The sequence below is a fragment of the Eulemur rufifrons genome, chromosome 19, assembly GCF_041146395.1.
Source record: "Eulemur rufifrons isolate Redbay chromosome 19, OSU_ERuf_1, whole genome shotgun sequence".
NCBI classification, from domain to species: Eukaryota; Metazoa; Chordata; class Mammalia; order Primates; family Lemuridae; genus Eulemur; species Eulemur rufifrons.
In genome coordinates, this window is record NC_091001.1 from 20,994,878 (window position 1) to 21,010,754 (window position 15,877).

The window sequence follows — 15,877 nt, forward strand, 5'->3', positions numbered from 1 at the left end:
AGCATGCCTTCACACAGCCCTCCTCTGACCTTTACACCAGAAGCATAAGAATGACCCATTGTCCACTGGCCCTGGCGCTTGGCTGTTCCTAATATCTGGATGCTCAATGGCTGAGCTGGCCTTCAGCCTGGCCAGTTGGCAGCCATCGGGGTAGCCCCATATATTCCAAATGTTTTCCCTGGTGGGTTCTTCCTGCCCGATCCCTCATCCTCTGGCATGGCATTTTCTCCATGACAGTCTGCCCTTGAACTGCCCTCGCTGCTGCTTTGGTAAAGGCTTGCAAGGAAAGAGAGTAACAGCCACTGGCGAATCCAGTTTGTGCAAGCAGCATCAGCAATGGATGAGACCTCCCCCAGGCTGGAAGAAGACTGGAAAAAAGTACTTCAGCGAGAAGCGGGCTGGCAGGTAAGTGATGTCCTCAGCTCCACACGGGACCCAAAGCTCTCTCAATGCTTTTAGCTCCAAGTCTAGGTAATACACATATGTCAATTTGCAGAACTGTATTATCTGCAGGCACATCCTTTTGGGAAAAGTCATCATTAGTTTCCATGTCTTTGTAAACCATGCAAATAAGACTCTAAATGAATTTACTCTAGATTCTCAAGCAAGCTAATGGGGTTTTACAAATCTATGGATGTTGCTAAATTTATACTTTCTTAATAAAGGCCCTTGAATTAACAAGTTGCAGATGTATATCAAAGGAAACAGGCAGATTTGGTTTGTGTGAGTACAAGTTCATTGCAATATAAAAATTTAATACAACACCTGTCATCAGACTTACTTTATGGTGTTATAGTAGCTTGGAATAGGGGCTCGGTTTTAACCTATTTTAATGAGGTGACCATTCTTTTAATGCAGCTTGCGTGCCTTCCTTATTTATGCTGAACTCATAATAGGTAGAAGCTCTGTGGTATGCAGAGAGTTCAAGCTAACGGATTCATTTTGGTGTAGAGGCGGTTTTCATTAAAATATGCAAAGCAGTAATGTTTATATGTTACAATACCTATTTCAAATTAGCAAAATTATATGCTCCTGTCTCGTAAGCTGCCAACTGAAATCCCTTCCTAAATCCTGTTGAATGGCTTTGATTACTCTTCCTCGCATTACGCATTACACACCTCTAATGCATATTTTTACGCATCCACTCCATTGCCGTTTAATTAGACAACAATATTGAAGAGCGATGCCAGAGCTTTTTTCTTTCTTTCTTTTTTTCAATAATGCTGCTGCCTTGTGGAAAAAAGAACACTTCTGTGTATGAAACATTTCTTGTGGCTGGTGTTGGATAAAGTGAAACTCTGATTTTACATTTTGTCTATAGCAGAAAGTTTCATATAAAACGGGTGATTCAGAAAGAGTTGTTTTTTAACATCAATTTTTAAAATAATTGTCCCTTTTTATAAAAAGAGGAGACTTTTCATAAGATTTCTTCTTCCCCCTGCAATACACATTTTAGCGAAATGTAATGCTGGTATTGACAAGTGTGTTCTGTTCTATGCAATGTGATGTCAAGTGGGGAGCTTCGGTAAAAACATCCTCTAGCCTGTCATGAAGTTAGAGTCCTTCCACTTTGAGTGGGGGCATTATTTAGGAAGTAGGAAGGAATGCAAAGTTAATCTCTGCGTGCTGCTTTAAGATGACACGTGGGGATTCCAAGAGTCCAAACGGATATTCAGATATTTTATGGTATGTTAATGTGACTTTTGGAATTTTTTCTTTTGTTTATATGTTTTTCTTTAGGAAGTTGGCATCTTATATATAGTCTGCATTTCAAAGGAAAGTGAAAGGAGGAAGGATGTGAGGAGATGACTCAGACATCTCTGTGGATAAAATATTTAAACTAGAAACATGAAGTCCAAATGTTTATGTAAAAATGCACGTGTCATATCACTGTCAGCATCCCATGAACCTTCAGCTTATTAATTTCCCAAAGGCTGATAATGAAAATGTTCTACTACTTGCCGCCAAAGATGTGATCCTGTACAGCTGGTCAAGCCCTGTCATTTCCATCGTGATAGCCAACGCGCTCCCTTACAGCTGGTGGAGGTGGTGGTTAGAAAAAGGCCATCCTAGTCTCTGATTTGGTTTCCCTGACTCTTGGTACTGCAAGGCAGTGGGTGGAAAGGATGTCATAGTCAGCTATGGCTTCATCTTCTTCTGACCCATTTCCGGAATGCCCAGGAGGTCTGCCTGCTGCCCTCAATCTCCATTCATTTGTATTGCCATGCTGGGTCCCCACATGCATGGAGTTACCCCACCTTGGCTGACATTCAGGTTGTCCCCAAGAGACGAAACTAAACCTCATGGCACGAGATGCAAGACCTTTGTGTTGAGAGTGAGTTCTTCTAGCCATCCATGTTAGTCATGGAGATGAGGGAAGTCAAAAGCATTTCAAAATAAATTATAATGGATGCTGAAGCTTTAGCTTAGCCAAGTACGACATTTCTATCTGGAACTGATCCAATACTTTCCTACCCACCTACTGTTTACCAATAACAGTACTAGGGGTGTGTGTGTGTGTGTGTGTGTGAACAAACACACATACACACACTGTAATCCTCATAAGAAGCCTGATAGGTAGATATAATTACCTCCAGTTTCCAGATGAAAAAAATAAAGGCTCAGGGCGGTTATATAACCACCCAAAGCCATCCGGAGTTCAAGTTAGGCCTGGTTGACTCCAGTGCCTGTCCTTTTCCTGCTTCTGATGCTGTGCCATCTGAATTGAATTTTATCTCATTTTTTAATCTCCTGGAATAATAGCTTGCAAGCAGCTGTGATGTGGGCAGGCAGGAAGCAAGAGGAGGAAAGGGAAAAAGCATGATGATCTTCTAATGGAATAATCAATCTCTGAATCATTAAGACTTTAATAAAATGTTTTTTAGTAGTTTACTTTTTTAACTCTTACCCTATACCAGGCACTAAACGAAACTTGTAATTCTTACAAGTACTCTGACAGAGAGATATTATTTATTTCTATTATACAGATTGGGAAACTGAGGCTCCATGGTGTTAAGGAACATGTCCAAGGTCACACAGCTAGTGGGATGTTGAAAACAGATGTGGACCCTGAAGCCTATAGTCTTATACAAGGCTGTATCTCAGAGTATATTTTCAAATTACATTTGATCATACATATTTTAACTCTTCACAATGATGTGATGGGTTGGTCACTGAAAAGTCCCCCTAATAGGTTTTTTATTTTTAATAAATGAAGAGTTGAGCAAAATGCCTTGCTCACTTATTCAGAATGTATTTTAATTGGATGCTGTTTGCCTTAAGTGAACCAGCTTACCCATGGAGCTGGAAATGAACTAGATGCAATTTCTAGAGTCAACTGTAAATCTGAAAATTCATTTAAGCATATAACCCATACTGGAAAACCCACAGCAGCTGTGTCACAGTTAATGGTCCTGTCTTCCATAGCCCCCTTCAGCTCTGGGAGAAGCTCAGGAACAGAGGTGGCAGTGGCTTGTGCCACCAGGTAGCCGTGTGACCTCTGGCAAACTTAACCTGATGTCTGGCTTCTTCACCTGTACACTGAGGTGATGAGGCATGGGGGAGGCCTTGGAGGAAAGACGGGGCGGAGACTTGATGATGTGTCATTGCTCTGGCCAATTGTTGAGTGGAAGACATTATGGAGGGGCCAAGGACTCATTTCTGGATAATGTTTTATCTTGGAGTGGTTTCCTTTAAAATAACCCATGTCACTGCAGCGTGGCCATTTTGAACTGGTCTATCAATATTGTCTATCTGTGCCCGTCTCTCCACAAGAAGACGAATTCCTCAAGGGCAAAGGTGCATCATGGAGCCTGGCACACAATAAACCCTGTGCGAATGTTTGCCGAACTGAATGGAATCGCATATTTGATCTGGAAGGGAGCAGAGACATGACCTAGCCCCGAGGCCCTGATTTTACACTTGAAGAGGGAGAGTAAGTGACTGCCTCAAGTTCCAACGCAGGCTAGTGAGGAGCAGGGATTATTATTATTTTAGAGACAAGGTCTCACTCTGTTGCCCAGGCTGCAGTGCAGTGGCACCATCATAGCTCAAATTCCTGAGCTCAAGCGATCTTTCCTTCTCAGCCTCCCAAGTAGCTGCAATTACAGGTGCATGGCACCACACCCAGGTTTTTTTTTTTTTTATTTTTTCAATTTTTTGTAGAGATGGGGTCTTACTGTGTTGCCCAGGCTGGTCTCCAACTCCTGGCCGCAAGTGATCCTACTGCCTTGGCCTCCCAAAATTCTGGGATTACAGGCATGAGCCACCATGCCCAGCCCAGGATCAGGGATTATAATCTCCCAAATTCAGTTTTCTACCTCTTCCCTGCACTGCTTTTCCATAAACTCCCTTCCTATGCCTCAATGTTCTCATGTGTAAAATTGGAACAAGAGCATATTATCTGTGTCTGTTTAGGTATCGTTACTCATTACGATACCCCTCTCTGAATAGCTAACATAGCACATGAGTGAGGAATGTGGGATCTAGAGCCAGACTTCTGGTTCTAACCTTGGTGTCCTCAATTACTAACTGTATAACATTGGTATAATTTTTAAACCTTTCTGTGCTTCAGTTTTCTCACCTACAAAATGGGGATAATTACAGTAGCTATCTTACAGGATTGTTGTGGGGATTAAACGAATTAATTTATGGAAAGTGTTTAGCAGAACACTCCAATAAGTACTATTTAGTGACCCATAGTATGCACTACATGTGCTGGCCATTATCTATCTATTTTCTATTTCATGAGATCAGCCATTTGATGTTTCTTTGAGTACCTAGTATGTGCAAAGTACATCTAGACTTAAGTAGATGACAAAGTGACTGGAGATATTGTCCTAGAACTCGAGGTCATGGTGGGAGAGCACAGGAGGTGATTATATTTATGGGACAACCACAAAATGCCACACATATCATGGGAGCACTGAGGAGCAGCCTTCATTCTGTCTTGGGGATTTCATGGAGGAGGTCATACCAGAGCTGTTTTTTAAACCAAGTAAAGGAGTTAAGCCAGACAAAGAACTGGGAAGATTGTTCCAGGCCAGGAGCAAGAACATGTCAGAGATAGGAAAGAGAGTGATGCAAGAGTGTGTGTTAAGGAAGCAGCCAGTTGTCTTGTGGTACCGGCCACCAAGGGTGAGGCAGGAGCGTGGGAGAGGGGTCCAAAGAGGTAGACAGGAGAGAGGTTCTTCATAGTGAGACCAAAGAGCTTCAACTGCAGTGGCTACAGGTGGCTACATGTGGCTTTAGGTGCCACCATCTGAAAAGAGATTACTGGAGGACAACATAGTCTCTGGGCTCATGATGTGGTGGATGATAACTAACAAAATAGTGGCGAAGAATTATAATAAATATGAGTTATATATATCATTTTATACTGGGGGGATAACAGAACCCCAGTGTATGAGAGGGTGATAACATCAGGAGTAGTTAAGGTTGACCAAGAGCTTACTCTGTGTGAAGAGCTGTTGGAAATACTTTTCTTATCATTGAATCCTTGCCATCTCTGAATGAGGGGCATCCTAGTGGCATCCCCATTTTGTAGATGAGATGGTTTAAGGAGGGCAAGGTCACTTAACTAGCATGTGGGACTGAGACCCAAGCAGCCCAGACCTGGAGTTTATAGGATTATGTCCATCTACTTGGAGGAAGGAGGGCAGGGACAGTTTCATAGAGTAGATGGCATTTGAGGCAGGCCTTTTAGGAGGAGGAGAACTTCACAAGCGGGGAAAGCCTAAGTCAGAATGCAGGCTCTCACTGATCGTGACTATTCTCCACCCAGGACAGATAGAGTAGTGTCTTTTATACCAGGTCTCCCAAAATTATTGGACCAGCTGAGTTTCTTGTGGCCGAGTAGACCAGCTCCACAGCTCCCAATAGAGGCAGAAAATGGTAAAGGAGGCTGCTAGTGAGGCTGGCCCGGTGCCCAGCAGGTCTGTGTCCAGGTCAGGTGTCCTAGAAATGGTCAACCTGTAAGGGAGAGGGCCTGGCTGGAGGTCTACCCATCCTAGATGTGTGAGCTCAGGCAAGTCCCTTACCTCTCTGAGCTATTTCCTCCTCTGCAAGATGGGAAGGAAAATACTAACCTCCAAGGTACAGATTCAGTGAAATAATGTGTTTGAAAGCACTTTGCATACTCAGTGGTCCCCAACCTTTTTGGCACCAGAGACCGGTTTCATGGAAGACAGTTTTTCCACACACCGGTGTAGGGGATGGTTTCGGGATGATTCAAATGCGTTACATTTATTGTGCAGTCAAACCTCTCTGCTAATGATCTGTATTTGTAGCAACTTCCCAGCGCTAGCATCACTGCCTCAGCTCCACCTCAGATCATCAGGCATTAGATTCTCATAAGAAGCATACAACTTAGATCCCTCGCATGCATAGTTTACAGTAGGGGTCGCGCTCCTATGAGAATCTAATGCCGCTGCTGATCTGAGGCGAGGCGGAGCTTATGCGGTGATGAGAGAATAGAGAGTGGCTGTAAATACAGATGAGGCTTCCCTCGCTCGCCACTCACCTCCTGCTGTGCGGCCTGGTTCCGAACAGGCCACGCACTGGTACCGGTCCATGGCCTGGAGGCTGGGGACTGCAACTGTAAAGCATTCTACAAGTGTAAGATTTTATTTTTATTAACTGAAAATAAAGCAGAATAGTATTTTTGAAATAATACCAGATGTAAAAATAGATTCGTGTACCCTCTACCTTCTCTGCCAATTCCATTACTATTTCCCGTTTCAGTTTTCATATAAGAAGAAAAATAAATAAGTTTGGTGGTGCTTCCTGCTCTCAGGAGAGGATTTGTTTCTTACTGTTTGAAACACTTTACATTGGGCATCAATGGAATAGTGATTTAGATTTTGAATTTACTGTATGTCTAGAGAAATATGCTTCAAGTGAATAAATGGTGATGATGGGTCAAAATCAGCACCTGAGGATGTGGATCGACCTTTTCTAACTTTATGTCAAGAGTAGGATGGACCCACAAGACATAGATTGAATGGAGAAGCTACAGGAGTTTAGATTCATCAGAAAACAAGTTCTGTTTTTCCTCTATTGTTACATTTCTGGCACAACAGTATGTGCTGAGAAGACCCCTTTTTATTACCGGTTGCAATTTTTTGTTGTTGCTTTTTAAATGTGGGACACATGCATTCATTTATTTATTTATGGGATCATTTGTTCATTTATGGGATCATTTGTTCATTTATGGGATCATTTGTTCATTTATGGGATCAAAGAAAATGAAGTATTTGATGTATTTTTTTAGATTTGAATATCATAGATTCATAAGCCTGGGAGAGACGTTAGGATTGTTTGTTTTCATCCTACATGCTCCTTACTCTGAGCAGAAGCAAGTCCAAAAGGCTGAAGATGGATAACCTAATATAGCCTTTCTCCATAACTCATTCCTAGGTCTAACAAACAATTTTTAGGCTAAGGAAATTCTTCTTTGTAGCGGATTTAAACTCTGCTCATTGCAGCTTAGGCACAGTTCTGCTCCTGCATCCTCCCTGGAGGTGGAGAAAAACAGCTCAGTCACTGTCCTCAGGAATCAGCCTTCCTGGCCTTGAAGATCCTTATGAAACCAGGCTTCAGCTTTTGCTTCTCAAGGCTAAGCAACCTAAATCCTTAGGTATAATTCTTCATTTCCATCTTCTTGGGTTTCTCTGAACCTTCTCCAAATCTGCTCATTACTCTTAACTTCTATAGATTAGAACTTTTCAGGAGGATCTAGCCAGGACTAACCCATACTGCTCATCTGCTCATTCATTAATCAGCTAATACACATTTATTGAGCTCCACATTTTACATACTAGACCTCTGAGCCAAGCCTTGAGGGTATGAAAACACGTCAAAGACAGCGTAATGGAGCAGGGAAGAGCCTGGTTCACATGATACATCGCTACTCACCAGCTGTATGACTGTGAGCATGTTACTTAAACTCTCTAAGTCTCAATTCCCTCACGGGCAAAGGAGGATAATGATAGTTTCTATCTCATGGGTTATTGTGGGGAGTAAATGAATAAATACATGGAATGCACTTGGCACCGTGCTTGGCATATAGTTACGGCCATGGAACTGATTGTTAAATAGGGTAAAAATGAAATAAGATGAAGACCTTGCCCTTGAGTTGTACCCATTCTACTTGGAAGGATAAGCTAGTAAGTGACTAATAAATGACTAATGGCAATGCAGTATGTTAAGTGCTCTAGCAGCAGAAACATGTGGGATGGAAGTGCAAAGGCCCAAGAGAAATTATGCCTCGTGGTGTCAGGAATGGCTTCATGGTTCAAGGAAGGCAAACTGTCTGATGTATTTCGTTGATTTGCATATCATTGACTCATAAGGCTGGGAAAGGCTTCGGAATGACATATCATTGTGCATTTTCACTCTGAGTTGGGCCTTAGGGGAAAGAGTAAGGGCTTTCTAGGTTGGTGAAGGCAGCAGAGGGCATTCTAGGCAGAGGGAGCCTTGTGAACAGGAGACCTAGGAGAGCAAATGTGTGGCCTGTTTGAAGAATGATGGCCAGTTGCGTTGTGGGATGTGACCAGCAGTGGGGAGGGGTCCTTCCACTTAGCAGGCGTTAGATCGTGAGGGGACATGGAGGCCTTGCTGAGGTGTTTGCCTTTGCTTCAACCTAACCCGTGCTCGTGGGCTTTATGTGAAGGGTTGTAGCTCAGTCAGGGATGCTTCCAACCATTTGATGTTTCTCTTCTAGTAGTTTTCTTACTCTGTCTGGAATCAGAGCTATGGGTCAATCCCTGGTAGGCCAGAACCTGAATCTTATTCGTTCGCCTATTTCTGTCAGGGGCTAGCACAGTTCCAGGCACACAGCAGGCTTAACTCATGTGTGTTGTAATCAGGTTTGCCATATATAACCAATGACCTCATCTGCCTGTTCTAGAACAAGTAGTTGTGCTCATGCATGAATGAACAAATGCAAATAAACAAATCCAGTGAGTTTACAGTTTTCAAATTTGACTCAATTTCAAGTACCTCTTGGGAAGGGAAGAGTTTCATGTAAAAGCCAAACAGCCTATGTAATAAATTAATTCTCCTTGTATCTTTGCATTTTACGATCAGCTTCCTGTACTCCTGTGTGCCATATTTATGGCTGATTGTTCTGACTGGGGCCCGGCGAACCTTGAGTGCGTTTATAAGACTTACCCTCTTCCCTTCTCCAACTCTTCCTTAAGCATTGACTTACATAGGTCACAATTTATGCTGACGATGGCTAAGGAACATTCAAGAGGTGGAGGACAGATTTTAAAAGAAGGTTGAGGGCAGAAAGCAGCTCTTGAGTATCTAAAGAGACAAATATGTTTTACATCAAGTTCCCCCATTGAAAAAATGTCAAAAGAAGTGAGAAATACTCAAGTCGTAGCAGCTGGTTGAATGCAGCAATTCTCTCACTTAGGGCGCAAAAGCCGCAATTTTCTATCTAATTCACTACTCAATCATTCCATGGCCCCTGTCTCAAGCTCAATTTAAGCTCAGTCCCCAATACACAGAGCCACTGTGCAGTGTATAAAGAAATGACTGGCTGAAGGGACTGAGGGAAAGAAGGAGGCATGTGGTGACCCAAAGCTTGAGTTACCAAATCGTCCTAGGATCACGTGGCATCGCTCTCCAAAGCCTGTCATAATGTCCATGTAAAATAGGTCATTTCTCCTTTAGCCTTGAATTTTGATTATCAGTTCCAGATAGGAGAATGTGATCTGTTTAAATGCTCACCACACATATGGGGGAAACAGACAAATTTACTCGAGAGACTGGGGGTGGTGGTGGCAGTTCCTGGATTGAAACTTTGCTGCCTCAAGGGCTTTGGGCTGAAATGGAAACGGGCCGGCTCTCCGCAGAGCTCCATTACTGTTGATGACGGTTTGTCTTTTTCAGAGGAGTTCGGATGAGCAATAAATATGACTACTCTTTAGGGAGAGTGTCCTGGAAGCCGTTGGATCTTTCCTTACACACGTCAAGTGTATTTCAGTTTTCAAAGACACTTTTCCATTTATACCTCTTTTTCAGTGTCACAGAAGCCATGCAAAGGAAATGGCAGCAATGTTATTATTACTACCAATGGTCAAAAGTATAGACCCACTGCTGATAGGTTACGAGCCTTGCCCAGAAGGGCCAGGACTAAGACCTGGGTCTGAAGTGCAATCCTGTGCTTGTTTGCTTAGATCAAGTTGCCTCTCTGTTCCCTGATCAAGAGTAAGTTTTCCTAAAGCTTGTGAAAAAATTGTGTTCTTAAATGAATGCTTAATTAGCCCCAATCAATTATCCCTTCCTTAAGAGTGTGTCATTTAAATCTAAAAACTTTTATGTAATGACTTCTAAGGAAGAGCTTCTCCTACCAACTCCAGCAATGAAATTGTCTGGTGAAAAAGCAAGATGTTCATGTTCTCTGTGCCGATCATAACAGGCTTCTCGCAGCGGTGAGAGGCCAGCAGGGCTACTACACAGTCAGTAATCCTGGGATATGCTGCAGAAATACGTAATTTTACGTAACACTCCAAAAGATTTTATTTTCAGCATTGCTTGATTTCTTTTCTTCACGTTGGAAAAGGAGGTACACCATCTTCCCCAATCCAGCTTCTTGCTAAGATGTGACTTAAATAGCACAAATCACCTTAAGTCCACATTTTGCTTAACTATTCATCAAATCAATGTTCCAAATTAATGAGACCAAACTGTTTCTCTGTGAAATTTTTGCAAACTGAAATAGTCACGGGGTTACATGATATAGTCCTTATTTGTGCGGGAATAATATTAAAACTCTTAAGGGCATTATTTTTTGAGCCTTTGAAATATATTCTTTTCCTTAGCAATTGATCTTAGTCTTCACACATAACTTGAGGAACTATGACAAAGCATCATCTGTTGCTTTTCTTTTGTCATTAATGCACTCTTCGTGTATGTGTTCTGTCTGCCTAGAATCAACCTGCTCTCGTCTCTCCCACCTACGTGCTCAACTCAGATATTCAATCAAATGAACGAAAAACCCAAAAGAAATAAAACACAAAAAAACCTCAAAGTCATTCTTAAAAACTCATATTAGCCACTCACACTTATTTGAAATACTAAAATATAATATATTATTTACAAGCATGAGCTCAGGAGTCAAACCGATGTGGTGTTGAATCCTGCTTTGCTTTTGACTAGTTGGACAACCTTGGATATATCTTTAATTTAAAGCCTCAGTTTCATTGTCTTTAAAATGGATTGCAGTAGTAACTTTCTCCTGGAATGATTGAGGATGAAAACAAATAATATTTCTAAATCCCTTGGCAAAGTGACTAGCATACAGAAAGTACTGAGTGAAAGTTAGTAATTATTATCATTATTATTCTTGTGAAAGTGTTTCCATTAAAGCCAGCATCATGACAATGTCGCCCACAAGTCCAGTCACACCAACCTACTAATATCTGGTGCAAAGTAAGATACACAAAAGAGGAGACAAAAATTATATTATCAGATAAAGTTATTATTTACATAGTAAAGCAAAAATACTTAGAAAAAGTAAAAACTTATTGGAAATGGTAATATTTGAGTTAGCTGATCCAATATAAAATAAATATACAAAAATTAATAACTTTCTGGTATAGATGAGATAACCGTTTAGAAAATATGAAGATAAAACTTACTTAAAATAGCCCCAACATAAAATACCTAGGAATAAACTTATTAATTACATAGACTCTGTATGAAGAAAACAATACAATTTTAAGAGGAGATGGAAGATTTGGATACATGGATACAGGTGTCATCTTCCTAGAAAGGGGGAATGAACACTGTCAGCACTTTGATTCTTCTCAAATGTGTGTACATATTTAATGCAATTCTAATCAAAATCATGTTGCCTCTGTTGTTTTCTGGAAAATTGACCAAGCATTCTAAAGGTCATCTTGAATAATAAATAGAATGAGAGCACTAAGAAAAAAGTTATAAAAAGAAGACCAGTACAGCAGGCTTTTCTCTGGTAGGTACTGCAAAGTACTGTAAAGTTAATGGTAATTAAAACAGGCTGTTCTGGAGTAAGAATCAGAAGACAAATGGGGTTGGATGAGCTCAGAAACAGACTCTATTAAAAATAAGAGTTTAAAATGTGGTTGAAATTACATTACGCATTAGTTGAGGAATTAACAATTATATAATCAAAGGTGTTGAGTCACGTGGTTAACTGATTGGGAGAAAATAATACACGTTAAATTCTGAAGGAAAAGAGAAATGTAAAAAATTTAAAACATGTTTTTAAAAGGAGAAAATATAGGGTAACATTTACCTGATCATGGGATGAAAAGGCTTCTGAGCATCAAGAAAAAAAGGGATAATTTTGACTATGTAAACATGTAAAAATTCTCTATACCAGAAATGTAATAAATAAACAAAAAAACCCTCAATAAATAAGATGGAAAAAATATTTTTGACAAATCTAGCTGGAAAGGTTTGATATCTTTAACAAATGAAGAGCTTGAACAAATAAGAAACAACCTAACATTCCACTAGGAAAAAAAAATGAGTTTGGTCCATAAGCAATTAACAGAAGATGTATGTTACCAATAAATATATGAAAAAAGTTGTAGTCACATTTATCAGTAGAGAAATGCAAATTAAAACAATAATGGGGCACAGCTGATAAAGATTTTGAGACACAATGATGTTGGTGGTGATGGGATCAATCCCACGTAGCTGTTGCCTCTCCTTGGAGGAAGAGGAGTGATTTATGATCCTTTTTGGAAAACAATTAGATATGTATCAATAGCTCAAAAATTTTTAAAAAACTTGATTTGAAATTATTCTAGAAATAGATCTTACGGAAATTATTAGAGATAAAAACTTCATATAAAAGGATGATTATTTTCATGTTATTTATAATAATAAAATTTGATTCATTCTAAATTTCCAGTCATAAGTTAATGGATAGATATACTGTGAGACAACCATCAAAAATGATGTTTTCAATATTTAGTATGGGGGGAATGTTTTTGATGTACTCTTAAGTGCAAAGAGTAGAAACTATACTTGGCACCTGAAATCCTACAAAAAGACAGCAAAGACATAAAAGAGGTTCAAACCTCAAAGGGCAAAGAGAATGAAAGAGGAGATGACATCGGTGAAGAAGTGCCAACTACATTTTGAAAGCTCAAAGGAGAATAAACAAATGGTAACTGACTTGGCACAGCATTAAAATAATAGTGAAATTTAAGCTTGCTGGGGACAGAATCAACAGAAAGCAGGCTGTTTTGCTCTGCCAAATTCTGGAAATGCTCAGGAATTGGAGGTAACAGGTATCTTAGAAGGTGAGGTGTGGGTCAGGGTGGAAAATAAGTGAACAGGTCTACAGAAGGAGCAAATAGATCCCTTCTCCCACTGGGCCAAGACATAAAACAATTTGTATTCTAATGAAGTAGAGCCAGAGACTAGGGGACAGTCAGGCATAGTAGAAGGACAGGGAATATGGAATAATGAAAATGAGGTTTCAAGTGAAATTTTGCATACTGAACACTGAGAATCAGTTTCTTTCTTCTCTTCCAAAGTGCTGGCAGCTTGTCTTATACCTTGCCAGAGGGGAGAGCAAAGGATTCCTTTCTGGGGAAACTGAACAGTCTAAAAAATGCCTCTGATGAAAAGGCCAACTGTGTTCCACGGCACACTGCAGTAAAACTCACCACTTGTGACCCCCTACCATGCTCCTGGAACTTCTAGTCAGCCTTGGATGTTCTGCTCTTAAACAGAGCAAATGACCAGACATTCCTGGAAGGCCTCTAATGAGGAAGCGAGACACCAAAACAGAAACAAAAATAATTGGAGGAAACTGAGGCAATGCAGGGCAGGGGAAAACATAAAGGCATTTCTAATGTATTTTGAGAGGTAAGGCAGTATGTTGCACCTATGATGTAAGAACAAGCCCTCATGGCAAGCAATATTCAGAAAACCAGAATAAACTCTTAGAAATTAAAAAATATGAAAGCAGAAATTAAAATTAATGGAAGAGTTGAAAAAAAAAATCTCTGAGAAAAATAGGAATGACAAAAAGAAAAAAAGAAAATATGAGGATCAGCCTAGGAAGTTCAACTCCCAAATCATAGGAGTTTCTGAAAGAGATATGAGATAAAAAAGGGGAAAGAGAACCATTAAAGAAATAATACAAGAAAATTCCCTTGAACCAAGAGACATGGGTTTGCAAATTACTACATAAGGTATCTTAGAAGGTGTTCTAAGGTACCATTCAATGTCAGCATAATGAATGCAACACACACACACACACACACACACACACACACACGCACACATAGCCCTAGACATATCATTGAAAAATTTCAGAACATTTGGAATAGAGAGAACATACTAAAAGATTTCGAGAAGGAAAAAAAAAAAAACCCTACTAGGTCCCATGCAAACGATTGAGGATCACATTGGAAAACCTTTACTTGAAGCTAGAAATCTCATCAAATTAAATAAGGTAATGAAGATAAAGTTGATCAAATTTTGGGATAGAATAAAGTGTTTTCAGGTATGCAAGTTCTTTGCACATTTCTCAGAAAGCTACTAAAGGGTGTATGCTTTAAAAACAAGACAGTAAATCAGGAAAGAGGAAGATTTAGGGAGGTGGGAACTAAGTCCAAACCGAAGGAGAGGACACAGATATTCCTAGGATGATGGCAGAAGGAAGCTCTAGAATGTCAGCTGTGCAGAATGCCTGGGAGAAGCCAGTTCTAGATCAGAGCCCGAGGATTAAGCACTCCTGGGGGAGATGTCTTCCAGGGGGGAAAATGGAACTGTTCGGTTGTCTGATGTGCTTGCACATATTGAGAGAAACTTTTCAGTTCTTGCAGAGTTTTGCATTAGGTCAAAAGTAAATAAATAAAAGGAAATAAGAAATAAGACAATTATTAACTCCAGGGAAAACAAAAAAGTATGTTAGGAAGAAAGTTTAATTATGACACATTATATAGTTCAGCAGTGAACAAAATTTAGTTATAATAACATAAATATTGAATATTCATTTAACAAAAAAAAACTATGAAGTAACTATATTGGGAAGATAAGGAGAGAGGAAATACATGTGTGAGTGAGGGTCTGTAAGACTTAATCCTCATCTTCTGTATTCAAAAGTCAATAGATAATGTTTGATGCAACAACCTGGTGAGATGGGCTATTATAATTTGAAAATAAGGAAATGAGACCAAGGTTGAATCATTTTTTCAAAGTTTCATGGCAAGCCCCGGTGGAAGAGCCAGAACTAGAACCTAGCTGTCTGGCTTTCCCAGGCTTGGTACTGAGGTATGGCAGAGAGGTTGGTCCAAATATATCCTCTGCCTTGCTCTAGCTCTTCCCAAACCTCCAAGTGGGATGACTCAATAGAAGTTCTCCTCTAAATAAACTTGTATTTAGGTTAAAATAGGTAACCATCAATTTTTATTGTGTTCCATGTGACTTTCATTCTAAGAGGCAGAAAATATGCTGTTAAGGATATTTTTTAAGAATAGGCAGAATGTATATGCAAATTGTGATTGGAGGGGGCTAGCATTGCTGTTATTCTGAGTCTGGGTTTGAGGGCTGACTCTCCTCCGCGGGTTAGCTGTCTGATCTTGGGCAAGCTACTTCACTATCCCAAGCTTTGTTTTTCTCATCTGTAAAATGGAACTAAAAATGGTAGGCAAATCATAGGATTAAAAAGATAATGAATGTAAAGGGATGAACACAATGCCTGGCTCATAGAAGAGCTTAAGGCGTGTTAATGATTGTAGCACAGGACGCATAGCTGGCAGGTAGGAGACAAAGGCAGTTGATCCCAGGACATCACTACAGATACATGCCTGTGAACATATTTGTAGTGTTAAAATTACGTGATATGCTGTTTTGGGAA

At 40.2% G+C, this 15,877-nt stretch overlaps 1 protein-coding gene across 2 annotated transcripts in view; it reads left to right on the forward strand.

Moving 5' to 3' along the window:
* The first annotated feature begins 336 nt into the window (after positions 1-336).
* Positions 337-15,877, forward strand: part of PPARGC1A (PPARG coactivator 1 alpha) — a 288,946-nt gene continuing 273,405 nt past the window's right edge. For both annotated transcript variants that reach the window (XM_069495084.1, XM_069495085.1), the window contains exon 1: positions 337-405. In XM_069495084.1, coding sequence (XP_069351185.1) covers positions 337-405 — 69 coding nt within the window. The remainder of the gene's footprint in view (positions 406-15,877) is intronic.